The following is a 22,933-nucleotide window of genomic DNA, read 5'->3' as shown; positions in this document are numbered from 1 at the left end:
CGCGCTTTCCAGATTCCGTACGTATTAGCATCTTGTATTGATACATGTTCTGGGCTTTCATATGTAAAGTATACATAGCACGAGGCAGTCTGCGCTCTGTCTATCGTGAAAGGAATACAAACTCGCTGGTGTTGTGCCTGGCATTCGCTAATCGTTAGTTACCCTGGATCGTGAGATCCGCGTCCGTCCTGTATGTTCCTAATCCCGTGTCCCATCATGCGCCTCGCCCTCAGAGCAGGACGCACCGCTGCCCGTCGCGCAGCCGTCTCCTCCGCCTGCGCTTGTGAGAGTCGTACGCAGAATGCTCCGGCTTGTGGGTTGGCGAATCATCCGCGCCGCCCTCGTCCTCCTGCCGAAGCATCTGCCGGCAGAGGTCGATGAAGCACTCTTCAACATTGGCTGCCGGTGTGTTAGTCAAGGGATTTACACGCGCAGCACTGGATAGACTGACTCCTCGTCCTGGCACTCGACTCGTAGTATGGTGCGTCCCATCTCTGCGAGACGGAAAAGCCCCTCGCGCGAGGTACCTGTCGGTTCTCCTCCAGATCGGCCTTGTTGCCTACGATGACAATGGGAACGTTTTCGTCGTCCTTGATGCGGATAATCTCGTCTCGCAAGCTCGCAATCTCCTCGAGGGACGCTTGTGATGTGATGCTGAACACAAGTAAGAACCCTTGCCCCGTTTTCATGTACAAGTCACGCATGGCCACAAACTGCTCTGTGCCTGCTGTGTCAAGACTGGTCATCTGTATCAGCTTTGGGTCCCAAACTGAGTATGCCCCTGTCAAGACTCACATCTCCAGCACGACCTGGCGGCCCTATAGGTAGCAAGTCAGCTATTCTGTGTGAACAAACAAAGCAATAGCATAGATGCCACTCACATCGACCTGTAGCTGCGTGCGGTAAGAGTCCTCAATGGTGGGATCATAGCTTTCCACCCACTCATTGTGGACGAATTGGGCAGTGAGGCAGCTCTTGCCGACACCGCCTGCTCCTAGCACCACGACGTGGAATTCACGACTAGATATGTTAGATGGGGTGGCTCAACGGGGTTTGAGGCTCGCAACCAACCTCGGCTGGAGTCGTCGTGCAGGCATGTTCACCGTCCGAGTGGCCTTGCGCTCAAGTGGTCAGGACAAGATTGCCTATGGCCAAGTGCGTCGTTGATGAAGCCGTGCCGGGATGGCCAGCGTCATGCGGCAGCTTTTGCCGACCACGACTGGACTCGGGCTGAGATTTAGTTGGACGAGGGGGGGGAAAGCCGTCCACAGGGCAGGGCTGCTTCGTGCCCTTGTGATGAGTTGTCGAGCGCGGCGACGCTATTAACGTATTAGGTGGGCTGTGATGAGTGTCTGCGAGCCTATTATATGCGGGGCACAAAAAACGAAGCGCAGCGAACCCCTTTTCCCGCGTCTGAATCTGGATGGCGAGAGATGCGACGATCAGACCAACGCTGTGTGGAGAATCCCAAGTTGTCCAAGAGCGGCCCCAAAACGGCAACCACAAACTGGGCCTGCAGGTTTGATGCGTCGAATGGGATCGGATGCTCCGAATTGCTCGAGGCAGACGTGCCCACGTTGCCTGAAGTGGCGAAGAGATGGCTAGGGTGGTGGTGCTGCTGTTTCCTGGTTATATCTTGGACCTGGGTGGGTGACTTTTTGAGTTGAGTGACTTTTCAACAGGTCCGGTCCTTTTCGCTGGGCAGGCGGTCCCTGAGTGATGGACGTGGACTGTCTGTCGGCGAGGGAGAGAAAAGAGCCGACAAGAGGGTTCTCGACAGCTGAGGCGGCGGCTTCATGCAACCAATGTGTCTCGGTACGACCGGTCAGTTGGTGTGCGATGCTCCGGCAAGAGACTGGAGGTTTCAGCAAAAAGAAAGGAAAAATCGAACGGCGGCGGCGGCTGGTGTTGGTTTGTTGGAATGCGCGCCTACGGATACCTCAGCTTACATACCTGAACTGACCAGCTGCAGCGCAGTGCAGTGCAGTGCAGCTGTGCCTGTTCTAGTCTGCTGCAGCAGCACCTATCCAGCAGTTGGCCACCCGCTGCAGCCGACTGGAGGCGCCAGCCCTGCGGTCTGCGGAAGCGCTGCCCGGACGGGGCCTGACTGGGGGCCCGCTAACCCGCTATAGTCGCAATCCACAGGCGGTCCAGTGACTCCAGTCCAGTCCCCCCCCCAGAGCCAGCATGTAATACATGGTAGGCCGGCGCTTCAGTGCGGCCTTGTACGCGCCTGTTACGTCTGTGTGATTCAAGTGTGACTGGACACTGAAGGACAGCAGACAGACGACGCTCGTACGCACTACGCATAGACTTACATATCTCGACCACTCCCTCGAAGCCACTGTGGAGCAGCATCGACTGCTGAGCAATGAGGAACTCCCCAAAACGGCAGAATCCGATGTCCCCAGTGTTGCCCCCTTCGCCACGAGGATATCCTCCCGGAGTGGCCAGGTCCAGTCGGGCAGATTGGCGGGCAAATCGAGCACGCCCGTCCCTCGCAGCTCGACTTGGAGAGCATGGCACGTCCATGATCCATCCCAGATTCCGGCTCAGAGCGCGCCTCCAGTCGTCAGCGCCGAGATCGTCGCCTAGGCCCGTACCGAAGCAAAACAAGCTTTCGGCCCTGCTTGATCTGCACGCACCTTGACCAGCTGAGGCAGCCCATCTTGCGGCCTTGCCTACTCGCTCTGCCCGTCCCCGGCGTTGGCCGCTGTCACATGCATTTCGAGATCTCTTACATACGTAGTGCGCACGCTGAAGATCGCTGGCTGACACATGTCCAGCAATACCAGCTAGCTGAGTGAAGACATCCTCAGCCCATCGTTACGCAATCGTGAGACAACACGAGCGGAGTCCAGCTTGGATCCAGGCTAATAATAGTCCAGTCTCCAGAGTTCGCTGAGTGAGACCCACGCTCGGGAGTCGCAAAGCTGCCTCGTGTGGCGCCCATATTCCCATGTGGCGGCGGGTTGGCCTCGCGATTGACGGGCTCTATCTCCGGCCAGACTAATAAGTTAAACCAGGCATATTCGGCGTCATATCGTGGAACCCAGGAGAAACCGAAGGACGAGTGTACAATCTTGAGCGGGTCTACTGACACAATCTTGATTGCTGGCGCTCTGGTCAGGATCTGTCATATCAATTCCAAAGTCTGTCTACCAAAAGACTTCGACAACATTCGTGACGGGCGCCTGTGCCCACGTCGAAGCACGAGAGCTCACCACATCAAACCGCACCATGGTCCATAGTCCCACACATGCGCCAACCACACGACCATCCGGACCACAATCCGCGTGAACCACGTCCACCACGCAAGGTGAAGCAGGCCGCCTGTCCCACGAACATGGCCTTGACCATGTAAGAAACACGGAGGCTCGTCCGGCTGGATGTACGCGGCGAGAGTGTACGCCCCGCGGATGAAAGGAAGCGCGAAGCCCCCATCATCGTCGCTGCTGCCGCTTGAGGATTGTCTTGGGCGGCGGTGTTGTGCAAGCGGCGAGGGTGCAGGTCCTCTAGATCTCGCAATAGTCGTACAATGTCCGTGTCGTCGGGACTGACCTCGCCGAATATATTGTCTAGCCGAGTTGGGGTGATGTCGTTCGTAGGCCTTCCGAACACAGTGAATAAACGAGTCCGAAGTGAGGTTCTGCTAGTCGGCTCCAGCCGCTAGTCGTAGTCAGATAAGCTTGCCCCCTCGTCGTCGTCGTCGTTCATGACGAGAGGAGGCTATGGAGATGTGCGGCCCGTGCTTGGACGGAATGGTCTAGAATAGTGATGAAGCTGAAAAGTATTGGGACTGACCGACGCAGAAGACCTCGAAGGAGCATCCGTTGTAAACAGAAGGAGCGCAGCTCTGGACGAGGCAGGTACGAAACACCAGGACGCCGGCTAGAAAGATGTTAAATTATGCTCGCCATGTTGAATACCCTGCGCTCCCAATGCCATACCAGGCCCCACCTTATTGTCTCCGACGAAGCAGTCTATATACAGTCCAAGCCATTCATTCCTGCGCCGACCCCACGCTTTTCCACATACACAGATCCCAAATAGAAAAAGTCTTCATATTAGTACGGCGGTTTGGTGATATTGCCCAGGCTGCCCTCTCCAGACCGGCTGTCGATCCCCCTCAACAACGAATCCAGGTCCATGCTCTGGAGAGACTCCTCTGGTGCGCGTGGGTGCAGGCTCCCACGGACGCTGTTTGCGGCCCGGCTGCTTGGTGTCCGTCGGGGTGCTTGGGCCTGAGGGGCATAGTCTTGATGAGCAATGTGATCTGCAGTCGTTGGCGACATGGACATGGAACTCTGCGAGTTGGGCAGTGGCGGCACAGGCGGCACGTCCTCGACATCGTCCAATGTGGGCGTATTCTGCCCCGGTGGATTCGACGACAGAGGACCGCGTCTGGTCACGGACCCGGATCGCCTGGGCGTCTCGGGCTCCGCAGGCGCGTGCGCGGCCGCGGCTGCTGGGTTGAAGCTCAGCTCTGAAGGACTGTCGTAGCTCACCATGCTATCGCCGCTGTCGTCGTCATCGTCGCTTCGTGCTGCGCCCAGCGTGGGTTTGCTGCCGGAGAGGACCATCTTGAGCTGATCGACTGACGCGATACCCTTGTGTGACGAGCTGGGCGGGGAGATACCGCTCCTGACGCTGGACTTGCGTAGCTTGGTCACCGATCCGTAGCGCTCGCGGTCGGGGATCCGCGCAGAGTGCGGTCGCATGTTATGCGGGCTGCCGTAGGGCGACATGAACCCTCCTCCATTGGCACCGAGGCCATTGGTGTTGATGGTCAGGCGGTTCCTGTTGGTGCCGGTCGTCCCCGTCCGCGATCCGTTCAACGACTCAGGCTTGCCCTCCGTGGCCAGCGCAGCAACCACGGCATCCCTTGACCAGTCTGTCAGCATCTGCTCCCGGAACACACTGGGGAAGTCGTTCTCGTCTTTGGCCGCCGGCGTCGGGCTCATTGTCGATCCCAGGATGGGGTGGTTGGCCATGCGGCCCGGCGACGCAACGGGACTAGCAGGCGGTGATTGGGCAGACTCTTCATAGCTCGTGGCGATGCACTCGACCATGGAGCTACGGTCGTCGAAGGGGAGGAGCTCCTCCGTCTCGAGGGTCTGGGGGTCCCACGCAGGCTGAGACTCTATTTGGCCCGGCATGCCCACGTTCTTGAGAGGAGGCGGAGGAATGTTGATGCCCTCGATCCAAAACTTCTTGCTCCGCCGGCGGACGACTTCGTTGGTAACGGCACGCCCCACGGCCGAGCCGTCAAAGTCAAACTTCTCTGTGAGTGTCCAGAAGTACCCGTGGCACAAGGCCGCGATGCGGACCTTGTTAACTGGCGGTTCAATCTCCTGAATCTCCTCCTGCAGGCCATAGACCATGGGGATGCCGAAGCGAACGGCATTCACGCCCAGTCGAAAGACGAGCTTGGTGAGCAGCACGTGCAGCACCACCAGGTCAGTCTCGTAATTCACGTACTGGAGGGCGTTGTCGTAAATGGCGAGGTGCAGCAGGGGCAGAAATTGCGACCGTCGCGTGTTGCGTGCCGAACGCTCGCGATGGGTGCCGTTGGACACGCCGCGAGACGCAGCCGCAGCCATCTCGCGGCTGTTCTTCATGGAGCGGTTGCGGACCAGACTCTCATCGCGCGCTCGAAGGTCGGCCGATGTGGTCTCGCGGTCCAGCCAGGTCACCAGAGCATCTACGTAGGCCTTGCGGACCCGGCCGTCCGGATCTCGGAGCAGCCACTGCGAACCCTCCCACACATGCAGTGGTACCTTGTTTCTCGAAAGGTCCATGTTGCCAGTGATCTTGGTCTTGGGGTTGGCGACCAGCAAGATCCCCCTGATGACCCTGAGGCCGCAGACGCGACCCTTGCTGTATGAGAAATAGGTGTCGGAGTGGGACTGGCTCTCCGACAGGTTGGTCAACGAGGCGCCCGGCGCAGCGTCGTGGTCCTCCGTCTTCTCCCCCTGCGGCGTCGAGTTTGTGCTCGCTGATGGTGTCGGTTTCAGGCGCGCCAGCACAGCCGCAATCATGTCGGTGATCTGGTCAGCGTAGTAGACGTGAGTCGCCAGGTCGCCAACGCACTGCTCGAGACGGTCCAGAAGCTGCCGCGACTGGGGAGAGGATTCTCCAACGTCCAGTTTCTCGTCCAGCGCCGTGTCCAAATGCTCGCCCTGTTGAAACAGCTTCTTCATCTGTTTGACCAACCCTAGCAACACATCCATAACGCTGAGCCCAATAAGATTGACGTCGGAACGGAGCAGGGACCCAGCAATTGCTATCAGTGCCAAGTGGTGCTCCATCTTGTCTTCGTGCAGCGGGGTCCGCACCAGAGCCTCCATGGTCGTGACCAGGATCACGTATCGATCCTGCACAGGCGTCCATCGAGAAATAAGGCTGTACATGGTGAGGGCCCAGCCGCTGTCATTCTTGCCGGTCTCCGCAAGCTCGACAGGTCTTTGCCCATGTTCAATCTTTTTCAAGATGAACGTGAGCAAGGCTGCTGTTGCAGAATGGATCTGCGGGCGATTCGGCCCAATATAGATACTTTTGAGGCACTGCATGGCAAGCACGCCAATGTCCTCCTCGACTAATCTGTCAGCGTCTGTCGGGGATCCTGCAAAGGGTTCCGAGTGCGGCTCGCCCGTGTCTGCCGTGCCCGCCGTAGCGATACTGGTCCTTCTCCGGAGCATCCTCTCCGAGTCGACCTTGTCCTCCACGTTCATACGCTGCAAGAGCGTGTCCAGTAACTGTTCGTCCGTCGTCCACAGGTTCTCCAAGATCAGAGGCACAATCACGTTGAGCTGGCGCCCTGTGACAGATGCCAACGGCTCCGACGTCGCTACGCTCCTAATGGCTTTGAGGCCTGCTGTCCTCCATCGTGCCTGCACGGACCGGCTCAAGCCTCCCTTGGTAGCGGGTGCTGTCGATGTCGCGAGGGTGGCGTAGTGCTGCACCACAGACTCGTACTGGCGCGAGTACGCTTGGTCGGCGAAGAGGGAGGAGGCATCGTGGTGCTCGCAAAAGGCGTCAAAGGCAGGTAGGGAGGACTCGATCATGGTGATATCATTGGATCGAAGGATCAAGTCGAGGATCTTGAGGACGCACGGGGCGATAAGGACGACATCCTTAGGGGACTTTTCGATGAGGGCGGCGAGGATGCCGAGGGTGACCTGGACGTTGCCGATGCGCATGCGCCAGACGTCGCTGGCCGTCTTCTTCTCGAGGAAGGCGCCAATCTTCTGAATCTTTGACTTCCTGCTCGTCGCGTAGAAGAGCAGGTAGCTCAGCTCGCTGCTGTTGGGCTTGACGTCGGTGGCACCCTTTGTCGTCCGGGGGTAGCACTTGAGGATGAGCACCTGGTGCTTGGGGCGGCACTTTTGCTTGATGGCGTGCATGGCGCGGGCGGTGATGGCTGGGCAAGACCGTGCTCAATCCGGGCGGGCTCTTTCTGCTGACTGAAAAGTCGGACGCGGAGTCTGCTCACGGGTGAGCCAGCAGCTCGAGAACCGTAGCGGATGATAACGTCGCGCGGGTCGGAGGGAGGATGGGCTTGTTGTTGGTTCGAGGCCACGAAGCAAAGGAGGGTGGAATAATGCCACTGGGGCCGGGATGATGGAGTTGGAGTTGAGCAGCCACGGTATCCGTACCTTAGGTAGGTACCTTACCTTGCGTACTTGAGTTGTTAGCAGCGTAATGACGCGGGAGCTAATTAGCTGCAGGAATTCTGGGCGGACGGACTGGACTGAGCCACACGTCTCTCTGGCTGGCGTGAGCAGCCACGGGTCAAGCCGCAATTTCCCCTTTTCTTCTTGTCTCAATCTCAAACTCAATCCATTAGTATCCCAGTACGGAGTATCGACATGCTCATTGCGCTGCGCCGGTAACTTATGTTGATGGCGCGAATGCATGCTCAATACATCCTCGACATGGACGGCGAGCAGCGACGGACCGAGGCTCTTGATCAACCTCACTACTCAGAGCTAGAGGGTAACGCCCTCGAGAGGGGACGTGAGGGGGTGCAGGTGAGGATCATCTTTGTGCTCGCAAGCTATCGCTACTTTGCGACAAGCTGTAGGTTTAGGAACTTGGGTGGCACACGCGATGGTCGTGGAGAGCATACCGGAGGCAACTTGCTGATGGCGACTGGTCCGTCACGTAGTCCGCATGACTTTTGCGATGGGACTACGATACCAATCCAAGCAACGGTCCATGATGGCGGCGTCCAACTTACGTATCAATTGTTAGTGGCACTGTTGAGTGTTGACGCACGGGTACCACATCCCATCCACTCCAGCCCTGTACTTACATATAGGCTGTGGCTTCACCCCAGGTCCGCAGCTAGGCGCCCCATTCTTTGGGCTCAACTCCTCCGTACATGTACGTACGTACGTACTCCGTGTAGAGTCTTTTATGAGTCTCCAAGACCACATGCTAGACGCGCGACAGCACAATCTCCCTAGATCTAGTTCTCACTTGAAAATCCACGCTGCTACATGATCAAGCTCGTCTGGATGCGAGAGCATGCAATTTCGCGATGACGACGCCGTGCTTACCGTGAGGCCTCGTCAAGTGGGCAGAGCCAAGCTCGCTAAGCCTTATTTGCCAAGAATCTGACATTGTCACTCCATCGCGCTCGTCCTGTCCCACGGGGCTGCATGCGTGAACCATTCTTTTTCTTCTTACTCTTCTTCTTCTTCTTCGTCTTATTCCTCTACTCGACTTTGAATCATCTTCATCCTTGGTACCTCTCATCGCACAGCCCTGCCTGCATCACCGCTAGCCATGGACAGCCCAGGTCAATGTACAGGCTCACCAACGTTCAACCTCGCAGTCACCAACTCGGCGTTTTCAGAATGGCCGGAAAACCTGCCGGGGCTCGTCTGCAAGACGCCTCCCATGGGCTACTACCACGCCGCTCGCTTCGCAGAGTGCTGCTCGGGCACCGTCCACAACATCACGACGCCCACGTCCCCCGACGACCCAGCCTACCCGGTCACATGTGCGCTGCTCTGTCAGGTGGACCCGAAACTGGATGAGCACAACGACAGATATCCATACGGGTTCAGTGAGCACTTTATGTGCCTTGCCGACGGCCGCGTCGGCTTGCCAGAGGAAGAGAGCAACCCCAGAGGCGCGCCAGGCGGCGAGGTCGTATGCGCGACGTTGACGGTGACCGGTGTCGAGGCGCCCACGAGCTATCCCAACAGCTGGACGGGGGACTGGCAGACGAGAAGCTACTACAGGCTGGGACCGGGTAACTTATCGTGGTCGTGGGTCGACAATGGGGAAAGCATCCCAACAAGCAGGTTGGCGTCAGGGGAAGAGGCGCAAATATCATCAACCTCCAGCGCTACCAGTACACCTACAATCAGAACAGAGGGCACATATACCAGGCAGTCACAAAGTACACCCTCGACGGCAATGGTCCTCAGTTCACCGACTGGGGGCAGTGTCGAAGAGTCTCCAGCAATGACGGAAACGCCTGGCGAGACCCAATCGGAGACGACAGGCGATGACACGGATGATGGGACGAGGATGCGTTTCACGACCGGCGCGGTTCTTACTCTCGCCCTCCTGGCGACAATGTTCATAGTATGACGATGTTGGCTCATCGAATCACTGTACAAATGTAACAATCTTGTATATAGCACACACACTGTACGTGCAACAATTGAATTGGCGTCTGCCATGGCCCTATCCAAGATCAAGTGCGCGCGAAGTTAGTCCCGCAGATCAGATGCATATAGATTCTGTGTTCATGTTGGCTTGACTTGCATCAGCCCCCTCCATCACTGCCACTTCACTTCTTCATCCACCAGACCACAGCAAGCCAAGCCAAGCCAAAAGTCAAGCATGTCCCGCTACGTCCTCACCTTCTTCACCCCGCCGCCCTCGCTCGCCGTCATCAAGCGCGCCCTATTCGCCACAGGCGCCGGCCAGTACCCCAACTACGCCGAGTGCTGCTTCGTCACGCCCGGCACCGGCTCGTTCCGTCCCACGCAGGGCGCCCACCCGACGATAGGCACCGTCGGCGCCGTCGAGCAGGTAGACGAGCTCAGGGTCGAGGTGGTCTGCAAGGGAGACGTCATCAAGGCCGCGGTGGCCGCACTGAAAGAGTACGTCTTGTTACCGGCCCCCTCAATTCTATCTAGGGTTGTGCGCAGAGGCTGACGACGCGCAGATCGCATCCGTACGAAGAGGTCGCCTACTACGTGACCAAGCTTGAGGATTTCTGAGGGACAGACAACATTGTATTTGTGTGCAAGAATTCAGGTAGTCATTACACCCCCTTCTGCTTTTGCCCGCCACCGCCCGTCGCATCAGTATCCCACAACGCCTGCTGAATCTATTCATGCCACCGACGCAATCACCAGCGCCGCCACATTCTCCTCCTCGCTTCGCACCGTGAGCTTTGTCGTCACACCCGATTTGGAGGAAAAGGCCATCCGGACGGTGGCCACCACGCGGCCGCCGGACACGCTCTTGCCCAGCAATTTGAGGGTATGTGTGCTTTGATTGACGGGCACGTCGGTCCCGTCGACGGGTTGGAGGGAGAGTGTCTTTGCGAGTTGCTCCGTGGCATCTGTGATCCATCATGTTAGCATACTCTACGGAGCCTTTGTCGCTGCGCTGCTTACCTGCGATGCTCTTCATCCCACCGAGCTGCAGGGTCTCCTCGGCCTCCTCCCCTGACGCGCCAATCTGCTCCCACAGATGACTAAAGTTGCTGGCAAACGTCGGGATGATGTAGTCGCTGCCGGTGAGGTCAAACTCGGAGATTTCGTACTCATCATCGTAGCCTTCCGCCTCGGGCTCGCCTGTCGAGGGGTCAATCTCCTTGCTGGTGAACTTGAGGACGTTGCTAAAGGTGCTGAGGGGCAGAGCGCCCTCGCCATTGACCTTTTGGAACGCAACATATACCTTGCCGGGTTCGTCCGTTGAGAGGCGCGCAGCCTCCATGATAAAGGCCTCCTCGAGCTCGTCCTCTTCCGAGGGCGTCGCCACCACCGAGACGTTCTCGAGCACCGTGTCCGGCAGGGTGTTCTTGACCTCGAACTGCAGCACAATGTGCTCCTTGAAAATGTGCTTGACGAGGTTGACGACGTACTCGGTCTCGGCCTCTGTGAGCTCGACAATCGGCGACGACTTGAGGACGGCGCCAAATTCCTGGATCTCTGGGATCTCGCTGAGCTCCTGAGCATACCTCTGGGCCTGGGCCGACGCCGACGCGGCCGCTTCGGCGCTGGAGGCAGACGACTTTGTGGGCCCGGCCTTGGGGGCCTTGAGCGTGGGCGCAGTGGCCGTGAGCTTCTTGGTGCGGTCCTCGGCATCCGCCTGTTCGCGGGTGACGATGGGAATCTTGGCGATATCAAAGGGCGACTCGAATGCCGACTGGTCGTCCGAGGTGACGTACATCACCAGCTGGTGCTCAAACGTGGGCAGCGAGAACATGGACTCGTTCTTGACAAAGTCAAGCGCCATGTCGTCGTCCTCTTCACTCATCAACTTGAGGTTCAGCGCAGCACGGTCGCGGACTTCGTCGTCGACGTCGTCGAGGCAGCGGGTCAGCAGGACCCTGACGCTGCTCTTGACGTCGGGATCCTTCTGTCCGACACCAAACTTGGCCAGGGCAGTGACGGCGGCCGCGCGCACAATAGCATTCTCGAGTACGACACGGTTGTAGATGTACCGGATATACTTTGTGGGGTTCGAGCACTTGGGGCCCTCCAACCCGATCAGGTGGAGGATGCGGACGGCCAGCTTGGTGAACTCGCAGTCCTCGATGAACTCGCAGAGATGCGCCAGGGCATCTTCCTTGGAATCCGGTACGAACTTGATCAAGTCGAACATACTCTCCACGACAGCGCGCTTAAAGTCGTAGCCTCCCTCGTCGCGCAGGATGCCGCTGAGGAATGTCAGCATGCCAGCCTGCTTGCTGGGGAACTTGAGGCAGAGGGTGCGGATAGCCTCGACAATGGTAATCTTGAACTCGTCCGTGATCTCGGACATGAAGCCCGAGACCTGCTTCATCAAGCGGTCCACCGAGGCCTCGTTGCCTGTCTTGAGGAGCGTGGTGATGGCAAAGGTCGCGATCGATCGGTTGCTGTTCGAAATGAGGAGCTCAATGTCGGGGTTGCACACGTTGACGGCTTGTGGCTTGAACGAGGCGAAGTTGTGCAGGATGCGGAGGGCCGCAAACTTGGTGACGGCGCGTGGCGATGTCAGGAACAGCTGGAGGACATGAACGGCCTGGTTCACCTCAGCATCCGTCACATCCCGCATGTCGCAGATGGCCTTGGCCGCCTCAAAGTTGACCATCTCGCTCTTGTGGCGCAACCAGCCGTCCAGCAGCTGCACCATGGGCTTCCGTAGCGAGGCATCCTCCTCGGCGAGCTGGGCGGCGAGGCGCACCAACATGGTGAGAGCAGCGGGACTCTTCACCACGCCAGCGGCACCGAACTGCTGCACCATCTTGACGAGCGCCATGCGATCCGAGCTGCGCATCTGATACAGCAGACCAATGGCGTGGTACTGCGTCATGGTCGAGTTGTTCATGGGCAGGTTACCGGCGGACGAGGAGAAACCGAGCGAGTAACCGCCACTCGAGGACTTGCTAGCAGCCGCCGCCTCCTGAGTCTCGCTTTGCCATCGCTTGACAACATCTTTGGCGATGGGGAGGAGGTGATACGAGGAGACGAGCGCGGCCGACGAGACGGACGGGTTCTTGTCGACAATGGCGGTCTTCATGACACGTTCGATCGACTGGACGGTCGTGGCGTCGATGATGCGGCACAGGGCGCGAATGGCATTCGGTCGGAAGATGGCGTCAGTGCTGCCGCCGGTGTCCTTCATAATCGTACTGGTGACCATGATGATATCCTCGGCCGAATTGGCCAGCTCCTTGATGACAAGGTGGACCATTTGGCGAAGGCTGGCATCCTTGTTCTGGAAGAGCTTCGAGATGCCGAAGAAGAGGGTCGTCGCTTCGTTCTTGGGGAATTTCTCGCCGGTATAGAGCAGCAGAGCAATCTTCGTCAGGAGAATCCGGCATCGTCGCGGCTGGATGGGAGAGCTGTTGAACAGGCGGGCTGTTTGTCTCGTTAGCCGGTGGGGTGAGGGCCTCCTGGGCACGGTGGTTCACCGACCTTCCTGGAAAACCTGCGTGCGGTCCACCTTGACCAAGCCCAGGTCGGCATCTTCGTCTTTCTTGCCGTAGCTCATGCTGGGCGACGGCGTGGAGGTTGTGGGGTATGGCGGTGGTTGAAGCTCGACGGAACTGCTGCCAGATATCACCACGTTGCAAGGTGGTTCAGGGATGCGTCACGTGATTTGTAAACTGGGCGCGATTGGATTTGGAAATACAGCGTTGCTCGTGCGGGAATGGTTTAAAAAGTCTGTTCAATCGTTTGGAGAATTCATTTTCTCTCGAAATTTGCAGCTTCGCACAGTTCAGCCGCGACCGAGCATGGCAACGTGTTCTTGAATGCCTGGCCGATTGAGCGCATCTGTCGACCAGTCGATCTATCATTCCAGCTTACCCTGCAACGATGCGGTACAACTGTTAGTTAGTGCAGCGCTGCTTCATTTCCCCAGTTGATGTCACCTAATAGTAGGACCCAAAATTTCCGAGGACTTCCAACTTAGCAGTACCATCTCAGCCGCCATTATGCATGCGCCAACGCGATTACTTGTTCAATCTGCATTCCCTCGCCTCCGGGCGGCTCGCTCGCTGCACACGACAATACTCAGGGCTGCCAATGTCGCGCCCGTTGTTGGCACTGGGCCACCTCCAGAGGCACCACTCGCCGACAAGGCGAACAAGGCATATGAGCGGGTAGAGCGCAGGAAGCGGCAGGCCGAGATGCTCAAGTCGGCGAATCAGATCCGCACGGTGGCGGAGGGGAAGAAGAGCGGCGTGCTCCAAAAACGCTTCTGGCAAGACGTGACTGTACGGGAAGTTGATGGTGAGTTCAGGACTCGAGGTGCGAGCAGCATGGTCATCGCTAACCAAATAGGTGCTCTGCAAGTATTCCTGGACAGTCGCCCGCTGCGACACCCCAATACCAAAGAGGTCATCCCCATACCCCTCTCCAAGCCGAACCTCGCCTCTGCGCTGGCCCTCGAATGGGACCAGCTCACATCGGCGCAGGAAGCTACGAGGTCACACCTCATTCCTCTGACCAGTCTGGTCTGCCGCGCTCTCGACATACAAGCCGACGACGCGGCAGCTTCATCCGTCGACACAGCGCCGGTCCGGACGTCCATCGTCAACACTGTGATGCGTTACCTCGACACGGACTCGATGCTGTGCTGGGCGCCGCCTGCGGGCCCGTTCGACCTCAAGAACGATGCCGGGGAGTCACTGAGGGATGTTCAGACCGAGACCGCCAAGGAGACGCTGGCTTTCCTGACGTCGAAAATCTGGCCAGGGGTCACAATCACGCCTGCGCTCGACGGAGACTCCATCATGCCCCGGTCGCAGTCCCCGGAAACACAGGCTGTCGTGCGGAGCTGGATATCGCGCCTGGACGCCTTTGAGATTGCCGGTCTCGAGCGTGGCACATTGGCAGGCAAGTCTGTCCTGGCCTCGGCAAGGCTGGTAGCCGAGTGGAGCGAGGGATCAGCCAACACAGGCGATGCGTTGATCGGGCAACTTTTTGGTGCCGAGGAGGCCGTGCGGGCCACGAACCTCGAGGTGGACTGGCAGGCCATGCAGTGGGGAGAGGTCGAGGATACGTACGATGTGAACAAGGAGGATGTGACGCGGCAGCTGGCCAGTGTGATCCTGCTCGTGTCTGGGACGGGCAAAGCTTGAAAGGGCTGATTGTAAGTAATATTGTATAGCACGTAGACTGTATCATAGAATACCGCATCGCAGACTGGTTGCTGTTTGGGTACAACAACTGCACAAACTTGTCCCGCCGCCGTGCACCATTGACTGTCGCCTGGGTGAGGTCAAGCATATTGGCCAGCCAGATTGGACTGGGTCAGCCTCGTTCCAGAAGACTACCTACAAATAAGGTACCCAAGGTAAGGTTAGTGGAGCCCTTCCACATGGCTGACTACCCGCCACCGGGAAGCTTGGAACAAACGAGGCCACCTACACGTACATGCAGACAAACATTCATGGGCCGAAGGATGGTGGCGGAACGTTGCTCCCGCCGGCAACAGGCATCCTCCTCCACGGCGAATGAACCGCACATTCTACGGGGTGTGGAGATGACACCAAACCACCGCACCAGCATCGTCATTCCCCGCATGTCATAATTCTGGAGATCCAAGGCGCCTCAATCCAACAATTGGCTCGGATCCGGCCTGGCCCCCCTGGGAGGGTCAGTGGAGGACGATGCTACCCTCGGCACACGAACACCATGAGGAGGGTTCGTGCATGCGTGCGTCCCCATCCCAATGGGCTCGATCCCCGGGGTTGCGGTACATAAGAAGCCATGACGGCTGCTCCTTCATCCTTTCCAAAGGATCTGACGATCTTTCGTCAGTCGTGTGTCCTGTCCAAGTCTTGACCTTGCCATCCCTTTCCTACTGCGCGCGCGCGCTCGAATGAACTCAAAGGAAGATGGTCTTTCACCCGCCAGAGCGGCTTCCCAAGCTGCCTCCAGTCCCCGACTCCATCACCCTGGAGGAGTTTATGAGCAATGAGCAGTATGGTCGCTACCCACTCGACCAGTCGCGCAGCCCGTACACCTGTGGCTTGACGGGCAAGACGTACTCGGCACGCGAGGTGAAGCAGCGGGTAGACTTCTTGGCGAGAGGCATTGGCAAGAGATTGGGCTTCCACCCCCATCAAGACACGGCGTGGGACAGAGTCGTCACCTTGTTTTCTCTCAACACGGTATGCTTGCCTCTTTCGACTGTATCGTGAGCGCGAGTGGACTGACAGAGCAGATCGACTATATACCCTTCACCCACGCCGTGCACCGACTCGACGGCATCGTTGCGCCCGCCAGTGCAGCATACTCAGCTTCCGAGCTCGAACACCAGCTCCGGTCGTCCGGGGCCAAAGCTCTCTTCACATGCACGGCTCTCTTGGACACGGCGCGCAAGGCCGCCAAGGCAGCAGGTCTCTCGGAGGACAACATCTTCATCCTCTCCATGGCCGGCGACACGGGCAGCCCGCCGCACACCACAGTGGACGAGCTGATATCCCAAGGACGACAGCTGCCACCCACGCCACCGCTGCAATGGGCCAAGGGCCAGGGCGCACGCCAGGTGGCCTACCTGTGCTACTCGAGCGGCACGTCGGGCCTCCCCAAGGCCGTCATGATCTCGCACACAAACATCATCTCCAACGTTCTCGCCGGCTGCGTAGGAGAAGCCCCTACTCGCGACGAGCTCCACATCACTACCCAGGTCGCACTGGGCCTCCTGCCCCTCTCGCACATCTACGGGCTTACCGTCGTGGCTCTAGTGTCGCAGTACCGGGGGGACGAGGTGATTGTTCTGCCAAAGTTCGAGATCGACAGCTTTCTGCAAGCGGTGGATAGGTTCAAGATCCGAAGGCTCAACATTGTCCCGCCGATCCTGATCAGCATGATGCAGAACGAGGACAAGTGCCGCCAGCACGACCTGAGAAGCGTCAAGTTCCTGTACAGCGGCGCAGCACCGCTGGGAAAGGAGCTCGTGCAGGATGCGCTCAAACGCTATCCCCAGTGGAGGGTAGGGCAAGGTTACGGTAAGGCCCAACCAAACCGATGCCAGCGTGGAACGGTACTGACTGGTTTAGGCATGACGGAAGCAAGCCCTCTCGTCACGTCCACGGACGAGCTTGACGTTGACATTGGCTCGTCGGGCTCCTTGGTGCCGGGCACGTACGCAAAGATTGTCACCCCCGACGGGCACGAGGTTACCGCCTACGACACGCCTGGCGAGATGCTGGTACAGGGCCCATCCGTCGTGCTGGGCTACCTCCACAGCGAGCGGGCGAACGCCGAGACCTTCATCTGGGACGAGGACGGGAGGTGGCTGAGGACCGGGGACGAGGTCGTCGTGAGGAAGAGCGCGCAGGGCAATGAGCACTGGTTCGTCGTCGATCGAATCAAGGAGCTGATCAAGGTCAAGGGCCACCAGGTGGCGCCAGCTGAGCTGGAGGCACACCTGCTCACGCACCCCGCCGTCTACGACTGCGCTGTGATACCTGTCCAGGACCCGAGAGCAGGCGAGGTACCCAAGGCCTACGTCGTCAAGGTGTCATCCGCCACGGCCGGCAACCCCGACGAGGAGATTGCACAGGCCCTTGAGAAGCATGTCCAGGACCACAAGGCCAACCACAAGTGGCTCAGGGGAGGCGTGGAGTTTGTAGACGCGATACCCAAGAGTGCCAGCGGAAAGATACTGAGGAAGGACTTAAAGGAGCGTGAGAGGGCGAGGCAGAGAGAGGAGGGGGCCAAGCTGTAAGTAGCGGTGGGACGATCCGTGGTTCCGATATTTTGTTTGCATACGTATAGCGACATTCAGACTATCTACATAATTCACATCCATCAGCGAGAAGGGAGCGAGAAGGTTTTCAGCAAGCACAGCCCTGATGGGCGAATTAATATTACAAAGACCAGTGGGGGAGGCAGCGCCGGGGGGTATATGCGACTATCGACATGCCCTCGTATTTTTCTTCCGCCGCCTATCCTTTCAGACTCTGTTTGCGCTGCACCCACGCCCAACGTGGTCTCTCTGTCCACCAATGCCAATAGTATTTCGTAAGGATCGTAAGAACGGTAGGGTGTCACGCCAGAAAGCGTGCATGCGTGTGTGCTATGTGTCTATGAAAGTGAGGAAAAGTGCGCGCTTAGAGAGCGGCGACAACGGCCATGACGACCAGTCCGAGACCCATGCCGGCACGGACGTTAGAGCCAGCGCCGGTGACGGGGACATCGGAGGAGGGGCTGGGGATGGGGAGACCACCAGTACCGGCGATGGGCTTGGTGGTGAGGAGGGTGCTGTAGATGCCGGTAGGCTCAGCAGGAACCTGAGGGGCACCGGTCTCAGGGACCTGGGGAGCGCCAGTCTCGGGGACCTGAGGGACGGCGCCGGTCTCAGTGGCCACGGGCAGCTCATTGGAGGCAGTGGGGCCGCGGGTGATGGTGGGCACCTCGACCTCAGGCACAGTGATCTCGGTGGAGATGGTCTTGACAGTGGAAGAGGAGGTGATGGTGACACCCTCCTCGACGCAGGGCTCAGTGATGGTGGTCTCGACGATGATGGTGGTGTAGGGGATCGAGGTGACGGTTGGGGTGCCGGTGACGGTGATGTACGAGGTGATGGCATCGGGGCCAGTGACAATGGCAGGGTTCTCGGGGATGTAAGGAGCGCAGAAGCCCTGGAAGAACTGAACAGCCTCGGAGACAATGTCGTCGGTCTCACCGTGGGCGTACAGGCACTCGTAGGTCTCCTCGACAAAGTTCTTGTCGGGGCAGAAGCAGGCAGCGTCCAAGTTGTCCTTGCAGTCCTTGACCATGTGGAGGAAGGTGTTCATGCACTTGGGGACAACGTCGGGGCAAGGAAGCTCGAGGTCGGGAAGCTCAGGGGTCTCGTTGTCGTCCTCAGCGGGCTTGGTGGGCTCGGGGCCCTCGGGAAGCTCATCAGCGGCGGTGGTGGGCTTGTCGCCTCCGGTGACCTCAGTGACAGGGCAGACGGTGGTCGACACGGCAACGGTCTCGGTAACAACAACGGGGCCAGTGGGAGTGCCGTCAGCAGGGCAGTCGGGGACCTCGGGTCCGCAGCTTGTGATGGTCCTCACAGTGGTGGTGAAGATGGTCGAGGTGGTCATCTCAGGGGTGGTAGAGACAGCGGGCGAGGAGAAGGCCGAGGAGACAATAGGGCCGGGAGTAGTGGCACTGGCAACGGGAGGAGTAGAACCGGGAGTGGTGGCATCGGAAGGCAGGGCGCTCGACTCGGGGTTGACAGGGGTAGAGGCGGAAGGCAGGGCGCTCGACTCGTTGTTGACAGGTGTAGAGGCGGAAGGAGAGGCGCTCGACTCGGGGCTCCCAGGCGTGGGTGTGACGGTAGGGTTACCAGGAGTCTCAGGAGTCTCAGGAGTCTCCGGGGTCTCCGGGGTGTCGGGAGTCTCAGGAGTATCGGGGGTCTCCGGGGTGTCGGGAGTCTCCGGGGTGTCGGGAGTCTCCGGGGTCTCAGGAGTATCGGGGGTCTCAGGAGTCTCCGGGGTCTCAGGAGTCTCGGGGACGTCGGGGGTGTTGTCGTCGCAGTCAAAGTCGATCTTGGGGATCTTGATTTTGCAAGTGTCCTTGGACTTGTTGGGCTGGTCGGGGAAGACAACCTTGACGTCCTTGGCACCACCGCACTGGGTGTTGATGATCTTGTTCTTCTTGCCCTTGAAGCAGTTTGAGGAGTGCTTGCACTGCGAGCCGTCGGGCATGTCGTAGTGGAACTCGAGGCGGCAGTCGAACTCGACGTCGACCTCAAAGTCCTTCAGGGAGAACTTGTCAAAGCCCGACTTGGAGCCGCAGCCAAAGGAGGGGGCCGAGTCGCGGTCCTTGCCACACTCACCGAAGATAACCTTGCCCCAGTTCTTGTCGTCCTCGCAGCTCCAGCCCTTGAAGTCGAGGCCAAGGTAGTGGTCGAACTTCTTGCCGGGCAGGAGGTCCTTCCAGTCAAAGCCACCCTTCCACTTGGAGTCGCACTTGTTGTCCGAGTTACCAGGCGAGGGAAACTTGGGGGCGTCGCAGAACTTCTTGCCGAAGCCGAAGCCACCGCCGAGATCAAGGCCGATACCAGCACCGGCGCCAACATCGACGCCAGCGCCAATATCGAGGCCAAAGCCACCGTGACCGAACTATTGCTGTCAGCGCCGAGATCGACTGTCGAGGTATACCAGGCAAGCTTACTGTAGCGACGGCCGGACCAGCGGCGGCCGCCATAATGGCAAGTGTGTTCCTCATCGTGATAGAGTTGTGTTGTTTGTTGTGTGTATACAGCGAGTGTAATATGTAAACAAAAGGATTAATGTATGAATTGCAAGTGGCCAAAGGAAACGAATGACTTTGGACCGAGAAGGATATTAGCGATTGCTGATGATAGAACGAACGAGAAAAGACAAGAGTGCGTACTGATTGAAGGAAAAGGCAGACAGAGGAGGACTCGTCTGCTTCTATATAGCAAAGCAGAGCAGTAGCAGACAGGTCGTTTTGCACCAAGAAGCCGTGCTCCATCTTGGCCTGGCTCGTCCAGATGCTCCCAAGCAGGGGCTGCCCCTGAGACGTTGGACCCATGCGGCGTCCAGCGGCTACCCCTGGTCGCATCACGAGAGGGGAATATCGCGGCCATGCACCTGGTCTTCCGGTGCTGCTAATTGTAGACCATGTTGACCCCAAGCTCTGGTATATTGCATCGTGAAGCCATGATTTGTTGTCAAGTTCAATAGCTGTGTCTTGACCGCGGATTCTGCGTTGCAAAAAGAGCACTGGAGGATACAATAGAAAATGGCCTTGTGCTGCGCTGCCATGTTGACGCCCGGCAACCGCCGTGGAAATACATTAAGCTTGATGGTTTCAAACTTCTAGCATGACTGGGTAGCCTGCGGCGAGGCAGTGCTGGCGCCCTGCGACGGTCCATCGAGCATTGGTGTTTCATGGTCCATGGTGACAGAAGAACTAAAGGCCGCTGGAGCGTGCAGCCAGCTGCAGGGGTTTGTCGCATGAACCACCGGAGCCCACTTTAGACGTTGCGTGGGGCCAGGATCCTGTCACCGGCGCTATGAACGCTTGGCGCCCAGTCTCGAGATCTGTCCCTGGGGATTAAATCCGGTGCGCAAATGAATGATATGATGATTGTTATGGCGGCTTGCCCGGGCACCATTTCGGTATCCTGTCGGTCCCGTGCATGATAGCCAGCCAGTCACTGTACTTTCCAACATCGATCAATTGGTGATGTTGCCGGTTGAGAACTTGAGACTCGATATGTCGGCCACCGAACTCTGTTCTGCGCCAGCCCAGCAACATAATCATCTGCATGATACGCGCACTTGGACAGTGGACTGAATCCGAATCGTGTCAATTCGAGGCGAATCAAACCGAGCCAGAACAACAAGCGGCTCACGAGCTGTGAAACAATGGCGCTAGTCGACAGTCTTCGTTTCAAACATTGTGTACTACGTACTACCGAATTTAGCACGTAGCATTCGCTCCTGTTAAAGCAACCGCCCAAAGTAGTAATTCCTGCGCAGCTTAGCCCGTTGCGAGGCTGGCCTTGGCTAGCAGCCGGCACTATTGGCGTCAGATGCGGTCTCTCATCTGCGGATCGCGCCAATTACCCCACATTAGGCATTGCATTTTGCAGAGAGCGCGAGAGGCCATGGTGCTAAGGTGGCATATGTAGGTGCTGCTCGCTTGCCAAAGGCTCGTCCGTTGTAGACCTGCTCCCACAATGGCAGAGCTTGCTGATCTTGCCTAGCTGCTGTATCGAACTTGGAGTCTAGCGAGAGTGCGGGTTGTTTCCTTGGACTCCGCAGTCGGCGCACTACCGAGATCTGATCGTGGTTGACTGCGTCTCTAAGCCGCGAGCCCTGATACGCGCCCCAGTGTTTTCCGTGCGGGCTTTCTATTTCTGGTAGCAGCTATCGACTGGATGGGAATTGAAGACACGGCGCATGATAGAGCTCGGCTCAGCGTGAAGGAATTGGCGACCATCGTGGATGGTGAAACGCGACAAGTTAAGGTCGATGTCTGAGACGGTGGCGACTGGCGAATGGACCGGCGTTTTCCCTAGTCGAAAATCACCCCAGAGCGCGCGCTACTGCAGGAACGAACGCCCCCCCACTTGCCTCTTCGGGCTGTCCAAAGCAGGGCAGTCCCTTCCTCGTCGAGCATTCTCCAAACGGACCAAAGTCCCATTTGTTGTCCATTCTTCGGTTCTCGGTTGCATCACCGCATTGTGAGACACATAACGCTCCGATCGTCGACCGGGGCCGTGGTGCTTCTTTTCCACTCTATCGGCTCACTGTACTCCGTATCTTCGCCTGCATATTCACGTATTCCAGGCGCTCTGGCGCTCTAGGCCGCCCACGTTAGGTAATAGACGGAAATGTTTACCGCACCGTTCCCCGTACTACTTAATCCGCAACTGCCGCCGATGCCATCATGCCTAGCCCAGCCGCCCAGTCCAGACCGTAGGTGGCCGTCCACCCCTGGTCCATATGACCGTCCACTAACTCTGGGCCCTCTGGCGGGAGCTGCAGGCTGTCTCATCCAACGAACAGGCGGCCAAAGCACGGATCGTTGCTTTTTGGTAGTGGTCTGTCTCGGTGTCTCCCTCCGTCACCTGTCATGTCACCTCAGTTCGTCAACTTCGTCGTGCAGTAGCGGTTATTAGACGACAAGGTCCTCCATAGGTGAGTTCCCAATAGGTCAGTTGCTTATGATGGTCTCGAGGATTGAGAATTGACAGCCATCGTCGCTACTTCCACTTCTAGAAGTAGTCCCGATGGACACTTTGATTGTCATGCTTGGACACCTTGACTGTTGCTGATCAGATGTCTCGACCTGACTCGACAGACGAGGCGCCACCGTTTTGGTGTGGAGGGTGGCTTCCGCCAAGCCAGGGGCTTCGAGTTTCAGTGTCCGGCCTGTCAAAGGCTCAACACACCAACAAACCGACTCCAGTCGGGAACGATGGATGCGAGGATGAAATACTTTTGCGAGAGACAGACTCGGTTCAGCGAATGCAAAGAAGCCGCTTCAGACTCGTCAACTTTCCGTGCTGTGGTATCTCCCAATGCCGCCGTTGCGCTCCTCTAAATACAGCTTGGCTTAATTTTGGGGTCTCGAGCGCCAAAGCGACGGCCGCGCGCATTCCCAAGGGTCCAGCAACAGGTGACCGAATTGGGCAGCCGCCGACTGGAGACAGATCCATTGATCACTCGCGGAGTTGCGGCTGGAACCGGGATCACTCTGGTGCG

At 58.2% G+C, this 22,933-nt stretch overlaps 8 protein-coding genes across 8 annotated transcripts; 4 read left to right on the top strand and 4 right to left on the bottom strand.

Moving 5' to 3' along the window:
• Positions 1 to 229: 229 nt before the first annotated feature.
• On the bottom strand, positions 230 to 1,097 carry J7T54_007488 (uncharacterized protein; the record flags this gene model as incomplete). Its single annotated transcript, XM_051507953.1, has 5 exons — positions 230 to 399; positions 452 to 738; positions 796 to 818; positions 882 to 1,020; positions 1,072 to 1,097. The coding sequence occupies 5 exons, from the start codon at positions 1,095 to 1,097 to the stop codon at positions 230 to 232; spliced, it is 645 nt and encodes a 214-aa protein (XP_051360868.1).
• Positions 1,098 to 4,067: 2,970 nt separating this feature from the next.
• On the bottom strand, positions 4,068 to 7,406 carry J7T54_007487 (uncharacterized protein; the record flags this gene model as incomplete). Its single annotated transcript, XM_051507952.1, has 1 exon — positions 4,068 to 7,406. The coding sequence occupies one exon, from the start codon at positions 7,404 to 7,406 to the stop codon at positions 4,068 to 4,070; it is 3,339 nt and encodes a 1,112-aa protein (XP_051360867.1).
• A 1,387-nt stretch (positions 7,407 to 8,793) lies between these two features.
• Positions 8,794 to 9,527, top strand: J7T54_007486 (uncharacterized protein; the record flags this gene model as incomplete). The annotated part of the gene is made up of 2 exons (XM_051507951.1): positions 8,794 to 9,285; positions 9,360 to 9,527. 2 exons carry the CDS (start codon positions 8,794 to 8,796, stop codon positions 9,525 to 9,527), a joined length of 660 nt encoding a protein of 219 aa, XP_051360866.1.
• A 337-nt stretch (positions 9,528 to 9,864) lies between these two features.
• On the top strand, positions 9,865 to 10,247 carry J7T54_007485 (putative GTP cyclohydrolase 1 type 2; the record flags this gene model as incomplete). Its single annotated transcript, XM_051507950.1, has 2 exons — positions 9,865 to 10,127; positions 10,193 to 10,247. The coding sequence occupies 2 exons, from the start codon at positions 9,865 to 9,867 to the stop codon at positions 10,245 to 10,247; spliced, it is 318 nt and encodes a 105-aa protein (XP_051360865.1).
• A 114-nt stretch (positions 10,248 to 10,361) lies between these two features.
• On the bottom strand, positions 10,362 to 13,233 carry J7T54_007484 (coatomer gamma-2 subunit; the record flags this gene model as incomplete). Its single annotated transcript, XM_051507949.1, has 3 exons — positions 10,362 to 10,594; positions 10,650 to 13,100; positions 13,158 to 13,233. 3 exons carry the CDS (start codon positions 13,231 to 13,233, stop codon positions 10,362 to 10,364), a joined length of 2,760 nt encoding a protein of 919 aa, XP_051360864.1.
• A 445-nt stretch (positions 13,234 to 13,678) lies between these two features.
• Positions 13,679 to 14,827, top strand: J7T54_007483 (uncharacterized protein; the record flags this gene model as incomplete). The annotated part of the gene is made up of 2 exons (XM_051507947.1): positions 13,679 to 13,976; positions 14,028 to 14,827. The coding sequence occupies 2 exons, from the start codon at positions 13,679 to 13,681 to the stop codon at positions 14,825 to 14,827; spliced, it is 1,098 nt and encodes a 365-aa protein (XP_051360863.1).
• Positions 14,828 to 15,586: 759 nt separating this feature from the next.
• Positions 15,587 to 17,424, top strand: J7T54_007482 (4-coumarate--CoA ligase-like protein; the record flags this gene model as incomplete). The annotated part of the gene is made up of 3 exons (XM_051507946.1): positions 15,587 to 15,862; positions 15,916 to 16,702; positions 16,754 to 17,424. 3 exons carry the CDS (start codon positions 15,587 to 15,589, stop codon positions 17,422 to 17,424), a joined length of 1,734 nt encoding a protein of 577 aa, XP_051360862.1.
• Positions 17,425 to 17,809: 385 nt separating this feature from the next.
• On the bottom strand, positions 17,810 to 19,919 carry J7T54_007481 (uncharacterized protein; the record flags this gene model as incomplete). Its single annotated transcript, XM_051507945.1, has 2 exons — positions 17,810 to 19,813; positions 19,866 to 19,919. 2 exons carry the CDS (start codon positions 19,917 to 19,919, stop codon positions 17,810 to 17,812), a joined length of 2,058 nt encoding a protein of 685 aa, XP_051360861.1.
• Between the last annotated feature and the right edge of the window lie 3,014 nt (positions 19,920 to 22,933).

The sequence above is a fragment of the Emericellopsis cladophorae genome (genome assembly GCF_022114955.1).
Source record: "Emericellopsis cladophorae strain MUM 19.33 chromosome Unknown NODE_38_length_223118_cov_118_926449, whole genome shotgun sequence".
Classification (NCBI taxonomy): Eukaryota; Fungi; Ascomycota; class Sordariomycetes; order Hypocreales; family Bionectriaceae; genus Emericellopsis; species Emericellopsis cladophorae.
The sequence above is the reverse complement of the archived record's forward strand: the minus strand, read 5'-3'. Positions and strand labels throughout refer to the sequence as shown.